This window comes from Hemibagrus wyckioides, linkage group LG08, assembly GCF_019097595.1.
Source record: "Hemibagrus wyckioides isolate EC202008001 linkage group LG08, SWU_Hwy_1.0, whole genome shotgun sequence".
Lineage (NCBI taxonomy): Eukaryota > Metazoa > Chordata > Actinopteri > Siluriformes > Bagridae > Hemibagrus > Hemibagrus wyckioides.
Genome location: NC_080717.1, coordinates 11,472,279 through 11,484,801, shown reverse-complemented (window position 1 = coordinate 11,484,801; position 12,523 = coordinate 11,472,279). Strand labels below are relative to the sequence as shown.

Here is a 12,523-nt window from a genome sequence, read left to right as displayed (position 1 = left end):
GTGGTTGTCACAGTAAACAGCTTCTGTCAGAAAATGGATGAAGAGAAAGTTTATTGCGACAACCATAATCAAACACATCCGAATCGTAACGCAAAATCCTTAGCACAAAAAACAAACAAAAGAAAACAACAGGCAGATGATGTGTAAAAAGTCTGGCAAGTCAGGCAAAACCAGATCAAAAATCTTGCTAAAGTCAGATACAGCAGACTGAGCTTTTACTTCACATTCAGCGAGTGTGTGTGAAGGCTTTACATAGCGGCTGGCATGACTGGAGCCAGGTGTGTATGATTAAAAGGCTGGTGCCTGTGAACATGACAGAGTTCTTGTGTTTTGGGAAGTGTTGTCCAGGGCGGCCATGTTTAAAGCCGGAGGTTAGTTCTGAGAGTTCTTTGAGGATGTGAGAGTTGACCTGCCACCTCCAAAATCTGTTGTTTAGAACCAGGGTTTTGTTGTCCATTAGGCAAATTAGATTTTAGACTTCAAATATTTCATGGTGTAAAAACAGAAAAACAGCTATACAAGTACACATTAAATCCAGATTTAGGGAAAAAAAAGATTTGTTCTGTGGTGTGAAGAAAGAGGACTGAAAGAGTACTGACAATGCTTTAGAAAAAGAATACTTGAAAAATCACAGTTTTTATGCCATATCACAGTCTATTGGATGCGATAAGCAGAATTTCAGAAATAAACCTAAAATCATTTATTGAAGGGAAAGAAATGACTCTGTCTAATAAGTATGGAGTTTCATACTCCATACTCCAGATCTGATTGTCTTTTTTATCTTTTTATCTTGTTTGCTTGTGTCTTGTCCAGATGGTTCTGGTGCAGGTCAATCCAGGAGAGACTTTTACTGTACGCACGGATGATGGTCAGATTCAGTGTATTACAGGTAAACACATGCATTACACACAGCACCACATGCACACCAGTGATTATCCGGGGTTAGTCAGTGGTATTTAATAGACTCTACATTCTGTGTGTGTGTGTTCAGGTCCTGCGCAGGTGCCCATGGTGTCCCCTAATGGCACTGTGCCGCCCATTTTTGTGCCTCCAGGTTACATATCTCAGGTACATATTGCTCCCATTCTCATCACAATTTATTATGCTTTATTCTAAAACTAAAATCTTTTCGGAACAGTATTTGGAACAAACAGACCCTTCAAGCAAAAATATTGCTTGGCGACTTAATAAATACCAGAAATGTTTTGTGGTCTTGTGTGTCCCCTACAGGTGGTGGAGGAGAACGGCATGTGGAAGGTGCTGGTTCTGCCTCATACGATGGAGTTTCATCCCTCTTTACCCCCTGTACCTCCACATCTCCCGCTGTACACCCCACCACAACCAGCCATGCTGCACCACCCACACTTTTACCCCACCGAGCTCTCTCCTCACTACATCCACCAGCTGCCTGCACTTCCTGTCTACACTGAGCAGGGTGAGGAGCAGCACACACCTATACTGTATACTGTGCCCCTTTGCACCACATTTGCTTCAAAACTCTGGGGTTGGAGGGTCCTTTTCTCTGCCCTGCTCTTTGTGCTTTGGGGGTTCCTCCAGATTGTAACTGTCGGTAGTGTGTGAACAGGTGTGTGAGTGTGTGTGCCCTGTCATGGCTGGGTACCTTGTCCAGGGTGTCCCCTGCCTTGTGCCCCGAGTCTCCAGGCATAAGCTCCAGACTTCCTGTGATCCTGTGTAGGATAAAGCAGAAATGTATACTGTATATAAATGCACTATAGCCTGGCTCATTAGCAACCTAGTGGTTCATCCATGGCAGGAAAAGCTAGATATTATTGACATTCATACGATGGACTGGTATCTCATCCTCCAGGATACATCACTGAATAAATTATTGATCCCCTGCTAAGATTACTGTGCTCTAAATGATGATTCTTCAGACCCAACACTTTTTTAACACTGTAATGTGTGTTGGTGTGTTTGGGTGTAGCACATGCATTCATGTCTCCACTTTATTATATACCTGCAATTATCCAATCAGCCAATCATGTGTTTCTCTGAGTTTCACCATGGTTTTGGTGAGCCTGTGCCCAGTAAAACCTCAAAGTAGCTCAAACTATCCTTGCCATAGTCCTCTTCTTCCATCAACAAGGTATTTCTGCTCACACAACTGATGCTTTTTGTTTTTAAGCCATTTCTGTGTGAAGTGTGGAGACTGTTATGGATGAAAATCTTAGCAGATCAGCAGTTTCTAGAAAACCTAAATCAGCCCAAATATCTCTACCATGGTGAAAGTCACTGAGATTACTGTTTTTTCCCCAATTCTGATGTTTGATGTAAATATCAGCAGAAACCCTTGTCCTTTATTTTCATTTGGATTTTGGGCCAAAGGTGGGCAGGAGGTAACCTGACAATGAAAAGCATAATTGTGTATATATGTGGACAGACAGATCAGTAGGCTGCATGCCCGAGACAAAAAGATTACATGTCTGGACTGTCATTTGGTTATTCAAAGTTGTCTAGTGGACAAATGGGCTCCGTAAACTGTTTATGGAGTAGTGCGAGGACAGAACTCCAAAGCTCATAGCTGAATCATTCACCAGTGACTTATGGACTGTGTGAACATGATATGCTACTTCCGAAACTTTGTCAGAAGAAGACAGTGATTATATTTTTTGTTACTCTGAGGCTTAATGCACTTATTTAGCTAACAGGCTTGCCATATGCTATTAAATTACATAACTTAAACCTTTTTTAGCTTAGTCGGTTTGGTTTCTGACCCAACATAACATGGGGCAGTTCACAGCAGTTTCTACTTGCTCAGTGACCTAGCTACTATATTTAAGATTTGTTCATCCAAGAGATATGTGTGTGTGTGTGTGTGTGTATACATGCAGACATGATGTGCCACAGTGTCTCTGTGCCCATCCGTGAAGAACGTGCAGTGAAAATGCAGGAGCAGCTACAGCGGAGGCTGAAAGGCGGGCATCTGGGTGCTGCTAATGGCATGCCACTCACCCACAACGGACACAGCAAAGTCCGAACAGGCATGTCGGCCTCTCCAACACCACCACGTCTTAAACACTCAGTCCGGAACAGAGGCTCCCCTCCAAACGACTATGAGGTTAAAGGTGAATTATGCACACGCATACACGTTGACATGCACTTTAATAGGAACACCTCTGAGCCGGCTCTCACTACAGTTCTCCAACCAACCAATTATGGTGCAGCAGCACAACACTTAAAATCATGCTGAATCATGTCAATAGCTTCAGTTCATTTCAACGTCAGACAACAAAACAACAAAACAACTTCAGCTGTCCACTTTCAGTGAGTTTGTGCCCATGATAGCCTTAGATTCTTGTTCTTGGCTGACAGGAGTGGAAGCTGATGTGGTCTTCTGCTATAGCTCATCCACCTTAAGGTTTGATGTGTTGTGCATGCTGAGATGCTGTTCTGTTCACCTTGGTTGTAAAGTCTGTTATGTATGAAAATTCCAAGAGATCAGCAGTTTCTAAAACACTCAAAGCAGCCCATCTGGCACCAACAACCATGCCACGGTTAAAGTCACAGAGATCACACCTTTTCCCCATTCTCATGGTTGATCATTAACTGTGTGTTTTCCTTGTTGCTTTGGGCAGTTGAGAATAACTGGTCAGACAAAAGAAGCTAAACAACAAAATGCTGTGCTGTATGATTTTGGCAGTGTATATCATGGCAGTGTAATGTTGTGTACAGTTAAATTGTTATGTCAAACATGGTCACTTTAACATGGACTTGAGAGCAACATGATGCAGTAGAAATGTTCGAAACTGACTGATGAAGGAAGCATGATTTATACATATGAATTTAGAAAGTGTCACATGACCTACAGCATTTAATTTTTAATCTCACTAACACACACACACACCTGAACCTTCCGTCGGTGGGATAACCAAACATATAATGGGCTTTGTGGTGTATTAAGTATATAACACACCATAATAAAAACTAATAGTTTTTATAAATTTAAAACTAGCTCATGGGAAATGACATTCTGTATAATGGAATTGTTACAGCTGCAGATCCAGAAGAAGAAATGAGGCGAGTGCAGGAGCTGCTCTCTACTGTATGCAAACCAGCAGTAAGTGCTTTATTTTAATGTTGATGACTAGTCAGTTTTTATGTACAGATATATTTATAATATTATAATCCCCATCCTCATCCTCTCTCTCTTTCTCTCTCTCTCTCTCAGGTGGGCAGTGTCACGTCACACTCTGCAGTCCTCTCCTGGCGTCCTCCACTCCCTATACTGTCAGAAGCAGATACACACTTAAACTCACACCCTGCCCTGCCGCTCAGCTACGAGCTGGCCTTGTCTCAGAGTGGCACAGAGGGAGATTTCAAACTTGTGTACCAGTGAGTATCTCCTGCGTCCACAAGCCAAAATATAAATTGTACACTATATGGCTGAAAGCTTGTAGACACCTGACCATCACATCCAGATGTTCCTGCTGAGAATCCCATTCCAGATCTAGTCTCCATATTGCTGTAATATAACCTCTTTGCACTAGATCTTGTGGGAATTTGTGCTCTTATCATTGTATTTATTTAAATTCAATCCTTTCTTACAAAGACACAGCTCTGGCTGTTGCTCACAAAAATACCAAGTGTGCCTTGTACAATAATGAAAAATCAAAATATAGCTGAAGACTTTATTTGGCTCCCAGGGTTTTTTTTTCCATCTTCCTTGCATCATTTGTAATATTGAATCTTTTTTCCAGAGGGAAAGACACTACATGTACACTGGGAGAGCTCAGACCTGCGACACATTATTACGCCAGGTGAGACCTGCACATCCCACTGATTTATTCTATCCAATTTAACCCAAAGTCATAATTGAGATCTTAATTGAAAGAGTTCAAATGTCAGTCGCTACCAGTCGCAATGCTAGTTAGATTATCTGATGGGAAGACAGGATGTAAATTAGATCCTAAATCATTTATTGTGAGCAGTTAGTTTTGAATTAGTGCTGTGTAGAATTTTGTTTGCAGCTTCGGACACAGTGAGCAGTGTCTCAAAAGATCAAGTAACATTTCACCGTCACCTTCGCCAATCAGAAACATGATCCAACTTTAACAGGAAGTGCTACACCTATGATCGGAACACAGAGGGAGGCAGTTAATGGGTGGAACATTTCCTTTAAAAATATCCAAACAGACTGCTCTTTACAATAAAGTAGTTCTATATGTACTTGTTTGGCAACATTGAACCATAACACTAAAAATTCTGCATCAAATTATGAATGTTTAAAATATTTTGCATGTTTTTATTATGATTATAAATCAAATAAAATAGCTCTAACAAAAAGAAATTGTTCATTTCGCCATATACAAAGGAAACAAGGTACATGCACCGATCAGGCATAACATTATGAGCAGTGACAGTCAACGTGAATAACAAATAAGGATTTGAGCGAGTTTGACAAGGGCCAAATTTTGATGGTTAGAAGACTGGATCAGATCATCTCCAAAACTGCAGCTCTTGTGGGGTGTTCCCGGTCTACAGTGGACAGTATCTATCAAAAGTGGTCCAAGGAAGGAAGAGTGGTGAACCGGCGACAGGGTCATGGGCGTCCAAGGCTCATTGATGCACGTGGGGAGCGAAGGCTTTCCTGTGTGGTCCGATCAAACAGACCAGCTAGTGTTGCTCAGATTGCTGAAGACGTTAATGTTGTTTCTTATGGAAAGGTGTCAGAATACACAGTGTTGTGTTTTGGCAGCAAAAGGGGAACTAACACAATATTAGGCAGGTGGTCAAATTGTTATGCCTGGTTGGTGTATATAACCCATAAACATGCACTTTTTGCTCAGCACAGAGTTATGCAGCAGATACCTACTGCTATAACACTGTGCTACGATTTGGTTATTTTTTAAAATATAAATGCTAGATTATGGCACTACATTCCACTGGTGCAACCAGCTGATTGTCAGTCTTGATCTCTTGACCTCAGTATTTAACCCTTAACTGCTCAGCTTTATTCTTGGGTTGAATCATGTATTATTTTTAAGTGGCTTTCAAAGTGTCTGCCGAATGAAATAATATAAATACCTAGACTATATATAATGTGTCTGTACATAAACTATATGAAAGTGCAGAGGTGTGAACGAAGGGGGTGTCTCAATCAGCTCCCTAGTTCAGTAGTCAGGGCACTGATCAAGGAGTCAGCCATTTTAAGGGATGTCTCAATTGCAAAGCCATTCCAGTCCACTGGTGCCTTCACTCCCTAAAAGCACCACAAAAAAAACAGGGAGCATCAGTGCTCACTATGTTCCCCTTACTGGGAAATGTTTTATGTAGAGCTTTTCAGCTCTAAAAACATAGTTGACACACTTTCAGTCGTAGTTTGTTATATTTTGTTGTAGGTCTCAAATGATCACTAGTTATTTTTATCTTTATTTGACATTCTACATACGGTTTGTTTGAGTGTAATGACTTTTAATTGTTTGATGATTTTTAAAAAATCTACTAGCTAGCCTACTTAAAGTTTTATCCATGATAGAAATGCAGCTGATTAAGCTAACAAATGTATAATTACATATACAGAATAAAACACGATATATAAAACTTCAATATTTTATATTTATGTGTTTAACAGTGACTTTTGAGTCATCATTGACCCAATGTGTAGGGAGTCCTTACCAGTTTCCAAAACATGATATACAGATTCACGACCTAGTGAGGTAGAGAGCTGATTGAGATGCAAGTTAATTAATGTGTGTATAAATTCATTCACTGAGTACACAATACTGATGCTGTCTTTGTGTGTGTGTAAGGGTGTGTGTGGCATGTAGGTCAATGAAGGGAACCCCATCAGAGAGTGTAATTTTTACTACATTGTGCAGCATCCCAGACACTCCTGCAGTCCCCCGACTTATCCAGCGCACCAAGAGCTCCATAAGCCTCCAGTGGAGAGTATGCCATACACCTTCAGTTATTACACCTTCATGTTCTATTCCTTTAATATAGTAATAATAATCACTTTCTATCATTTAATAAATCATGTAGCTCATTCTCTGTTTCTTGCTGTGTCTCTGTCTCAGTCACCCAATGACAATGGCTCAAAAATCACTGGCTTTTGCTTGGAATACCACGAGGTAAGAATCTTGCACTAAACAAGCACAAATTTTCATTACCACAATAAAGCCTGCTCTTTTTTCAGGTCATGACTGTGTGCTCTGTATCTAAGAATATGCATTTGCTTTATTTAGCAGGGAAAACAAAGTGCATTTAAGGAGATTTACAGTGGCCTTGCCAAGCAGTACAAAGTTGTGCACCTCATGCCTTCAACAAAATATGCCTTCAGACTTGCTGCTAAAAACGATGTAGGAATGAGGTAGGAATTTTGTCTCTCTATAGAGCTCACTGAAATACTCCTTCAATTACATTATGGCCATTACCGTTATGGATCATTCTAGGATAAGTTGTATGAATGTTAATTTGCTTTGTAAAAATGCAACTAAATTTCACCACACCACTATATTTATTTTTTAGTCCTGGTTTAGGATTCAGATCCTTAATCATTTGCTCAATAAGAAGTATGTTTATGTATCTGCTCTTAACAGTGCCTTCAGTGCTGTTCTGAGTTGTTGTACAGCCAGCTGTGTCATGTCTCCTCCTGCTCCTCCACCTCCACCTCGTCTGATGGAGGCTGGCGTAACATGGCTGAGTCTCGAGTGGAGCACCCCGTGTGGTACAGCCAGCCGAGACACACACTCGTACATTCTGGAAATGGAAGAGATTAAATCGGTGAGTATGCAGCAAACGCTGTATTTCTACTAGAGTTGATGGCACACAAAACACAGTATCTCCCATGAACTTTTCAATATTTTATAGTGTCATAAATCTACACAAACTGCCCCATAATATTGAACATTATTTAAAGTTATTTAAAAAATGTTTCCAAATATTTTCATTTTATGTTGGCCAGAAACCCAGCATCACCCTGAGAACACCACATCCCCCACAGTGAAGCATGATGGTGGTAGCATTCTACTGAGCATTTGCCCTCTTATATAGCTTCTATGACAAATATCCCTCTTACCAGGTCACTGACTTTTGTTCATCAGCCTTATCTGTCCATCAAAGGGAAAAAACAAGCCCTCATTTGGACCCTCTGCTTGTTAGAATGAGGAACTGGAATGGACTTGTATAACTGGGATTATATGTTATGAATCTACACAAGTCATCCCATAATACTGAATAGCATTTCAAATTATGTGCAATGTAAACAAAAAAAAAGAAAACTTGTGAATGCATACATATTCACACCTGTTGCTTGTGAAACCCCTAAATTAGTTCTGCTGCAAGCAGTTGCCATCAGACGTCACGTAATTAGTTGAATGGAGTCGACCTGTCTGCAGTTAGTGTCATATAGTCGTAATAAAAACACACCTGTTTTGGGAAAGAGGCATAGTATCAAGCAGGGTTTGGTTCTTAAAATAAATATAGTTAAGTTGTCTTTATTTGTCACATATACATTACTGCCCAGTGAAATTCTTTCTTCACATAACCCATCCTTGGGGACTGGGGTCAGAGCACAGAGTCAGCCATGAGGCAGCACCCCTGGAGCAGGGTGGGTTGGGGGCCTTGCTCAAGGGCTCAACAGTGGCAGCTTGGCGGTGCTGGGGCTTGAACCCAGATCTTCCAGTCACTGACCCAGAACTTTAATCACTTGAGCTACCTCAGATTTAAATCTATTATTTAAAAAAAAAACAGAAAAGATATATCACAAATCATGTCGCTCTAGAGGAGGCCATGCATCAAAAACATTTACATCCACCACTAGTCAGAGAAGCAGCCAAGTGACCGAATCTAACTCTGGAGTAGCTGCTGAGATCCACAGGTCAGATATCCCCTATATTCGCTCACAGATTTTTATTAGAATGCCTCTTCTGTCCATCAGAAGAAAAAGCCCTTAGTTGGACCATCTGTGTAAATAAGTTGTGAAGTGAATAAAACTACTATTGAGATGTACTGAGAGATGACCAGTGCAGTTTAACACATGAGCCTAGGTTTAGCTATTCACATGTGCAGTGTACATCGAGAACATGGTGCAGTGTGCCTAATTAGAGCCAGATGTTTGAGGCTATTCATCTGTTGTCCCTCATACTTTCTTTTCACACATCTGTCTGTGGACTAATCCCGCTCTACCACAGTGGCACGCTGAAGGTTAAAACACAGCCACAATAACAACTTGTTATGAGTTTTTTTTTTTTAAGGCCAGGAAGTGACTAGTAACATAGTCATGTTGTTTGTGAAATATTTATGAAATAAAATACAGGATGTTTTTTTTTTTTCCTGTACAGGGGTGTGGCTTTCAGCCGAAACATAGAGGAGAGGAGCAATCGTGTGTAGTGAAAGAGCTCAGGCGATACACGTCTTATCGATTCAGGGTGAGTGATGGCAGAAGCTCATTTAGTATATAGTATTTAAAGTTACTGAATGTATGTAATGTAACATACTTATGTCTTAGGTCACATCTCAGCTAGTAGACAATTTGACAAGCACTTTTGCCTCACACCTATGTAGTGCAGGGTTTGATTCCCGCTTCTGTTTTGTGTGTACAGAGTTTCATTACTCTCTATGTTTCAGGGGTTTCCATTGTCCTCCAGTCCAAAGACATGTTGCAGGTTGATTGGCATTTCTAAATTGTGCGTAGTGTGTGATCAGGTGTGTGAGCATGTGATGTGTTGGCAACATGTCCAGGGTGTTCCACAATTTGTCCTGAGTACACCCTGGGACAGACTCTATGTAGGATAAGAGGTACATCTGGACGGATGAATATTAGAGTGAACATTATTTTGATTTTTATTCTACAGAATTCTGCACAGAATTAATTGGGCTATAGAATGAAAACGCTGTGTGAGGAACGAGACTTTTTTTAGTTTTAAAAAAAATGTTACATTATTTAAAAACAATAGTATTTTTTACATCCTACACAGCTTCCTTCTGCGTCGCTCCAGTTAAACCCTCTTGTTCAGTTTGCCGTTTTATTTTTAGTAGCTCACATGATGAAATGCCGCCTACAACCCAAAATACCCAGCATGTTTATTACATGTTATTTCCTGCGGTCGGACTGAATCAGGGTTGAATTGTGTTCTCACTGTAGTTAGACTGCACCTGGGTTCTTTTGAACACAGACTGAGAAACAGCCTTAGCCTGGTTATTTTTGTCCATACTCGTGAAATTGCTGTGTTAACATCTATGCATGTCAGAGTGGAACTTTACATGGGAATAGAAGAAGAAGAAGCCTTTTTTGTCACATATACATACAGCACAGTGAAATGCTCTTCCTCACAGCTTTGGAAGTTGGGTCAGAGTGCAGGGTTAGCCATGATGCAGCAGCCATACTCAAGGGCACCATTGTCACACTGAATAAATACATGCAACAGAGAGACATATATTCAGTCTGTGTAATATAATGTGATATGACATGACAGTGAGGTTTCCACTAAATTGTATGTTAAGATCATTGATAGAATTGGTCCAAGATCATCAGATTTCTGAGCTTATCATTTTCCACTGCATCCAGAGATCTCTTAGATCTAATAACCAGCTGTTTGATATTCATGTTTAAGGGGTAAAGAAGATTGCATGTTCTGCTGCTTCCCCAAAACTGTGGAATGGAGTATTAATGTTTATTCAATGTGTTTAATGAAGCCTTTAACAATCATTAGGTGTGGAACAGATGTCGGCTATTTCTGGTATTTTATGTACTTTTATGATATTTTTTGTAACTGTACATCACTTTGGTACACTGTAGTGTTTAAAATGCGCTATAAATATGTTTGAATTGAATTTGCATTCAGGAAAGCCTGCACTGTATATAGCTACATCTATATATAGTAGAAAATGTTAACATTTCAGGTGTTTTCCAACACTGCCATACATCATACATATATACATACAATGTCTCATGAGTTTATCAGAGGAAAACATAAAGATATTATAATTGAAAACTTAATGTCTGTGTTTGCTTAAGCAGTTCTTGTTCCATCATCTTGTGTTTAAACAGGTGTCTGTGGCTGGACCAGATGGTCACAATGTGTCTAGTGCAGTAGTGGACTATAGAACACTGCCAGACCAACCAGGCAGCCCAGGAAAACCATCAGTGCACAGTTCTGTACAACCACACAGCCTGCATGTTGTCTGGGGTAAGGCGGAGTTAGAGTACAAAGAGTTATTCATAGTCTGTTCTCTATACGCTGATTACACCTGGGCTTAGTTGAAAACAAATGTGTATAACTGTATAGTAATACAAGAAAGTCTGCTAGTACATGCCTGAAAGGTAATGTCATCCGTGGTATCTGTGTCTGTGACCTGTTGAAAGCATGAACTTACATCTTATCTCATTTTATACATCTAAGGATAAGGGCCATGCTCAAGGGCCCAGTGGCAGCGAAAAAATTAATGCCAATTATTTGGTGGATTGGGATTCAATATCACAACCTTACGATCAGTAGTCCAATGCCCTACCCACTAAGCTACCACATATGAGGAAATATAAAAGATCTAGTTAACATTCCATGCTTTATTATTTCTCATCATTCATCTTCAGTAACTGCTTTATCCTGGTAAATCCAGTGAATCCAGATTTAATCCGGGGTTTGAGGTGGGGAAAAAAATCTGAAATTTTGTCTCAGGGAATGCATTCACACCTAGAAGCATTTCAGTTGTAGCCAGGTATGAGAAAACCAGAGCACACACAGAAAACCCATGCTGACAAGGTAGAACATGTAAAAGTCTACACATATAGTACAGTAAGCTAGGCTCAGGAGTGAAGCGGGAATCTTGGATATGCCATAGAATGCCAAAGATCATGCTCCCAGCACCTCAGATAATACAACAGTCTTTAAATCATGTAGTTTTACAGAGCTGGTCACTATAGGCTTTGGTGCCACATTAAATGATCACAGAACTTCATGAAGAGCGTAGGAATAAATACATCACTGGCAAATTTCTGAGTCTGATTGATGATTTATTTTCTATAAGAGCAGCAATGACAGCACTCCAGTTGTATTTCAAATCAGTTCAAATCATATTAATCTGCTAATTCTAATACATTAGTGTACACATACAATATGTTATATACATTACTGCATACTTGTATAATGGATGTTTGAAGGATGTTTATTTAACATTTATAAAAGAAGTATTGGGTTTCAGTGCATTTCAAAGTCACTGGATTTTCCTTCTTTGGAAACTCTTCAGGATCAAGGTCTTTGGCCTTGGCCTTGTTTTTTACTTAAAAAAGAAAGCCTGGATATTGTATAACTGAATTAAATTTTAGTAAATGTGACAATAAATGGTAAAACACACACACACACACACACACAAAAAGTGTATTACTATACTGCAATCACTGGCACATTGCTGTAGTATAAGAGGAATAAAACACTACAGGAAGTGCTGTTATTAGAAAATAACTGGCATTGATTCTTTCCCTGCCATTGTTTACCCTACCTTATTTCATTCTTTACATAATTAATGAGCATAAATTATCATACTTGTCATACTGAATAGTCAG

The 12,523-nt window shown here is 39.8% G+C and overlaps 1 protein-coding gene across 1 annotated transcript in view; it reads left to right on the top strand.

Annotated features, from left to right (window-relative positions):
- Positions 1-12,523, top strand: part of LOC131357538 (fibronectin type-III domain-containing protein 3A-like) — a 40,965-nt gene that overhangs the window by 15,488 nt on the left and 12,954 nt on the right. Inside the window, exons 3-15 of the mRNA XM_058396556.1 lie at positions 814-889; positions 992-1,068; positions 1,231-1,435; positions 2,853-3,086; positions 4,014-4,078; positions 4,190-4,353; positions 4,719-4,778; positions 6,771-6,909; positions 7,038-7,091; positions 7,206-7,330; positions 7,560-7,743; positions 9,303-9,389; positions 11,012-11,150. Of these exons, the coding sequence (XP_058252539.1) occupies positions 814-889; positions 992-1,068; positions 1,231-1,435; positions 2,853-3,086; positions 4,014-4,078; positions 4,190-4,353; positions 4,719-4,778; positions 6,771-6,909; positions 7,038-7,091; positions 7,206-7,330; positions 7,560-7,743; positions 9,303-9,389; positions 11,012-11,150 (1,609 nt within the window). The remainder of the gene's footprint in view (positions 1-813; positions 890-991; positions 1,069-1,230; positions 1,436-2,852; positions 3,087-4,013; positions 4,079-4,189; positions 4,354-4,718; positions 4,779-6,770; positions 6,910-7,037; positions 7,092-7,205; positions 7,331-7,559; positions 7,744-9,302; positions 9,390-11,011; positions 11,151-12,523) is intronic.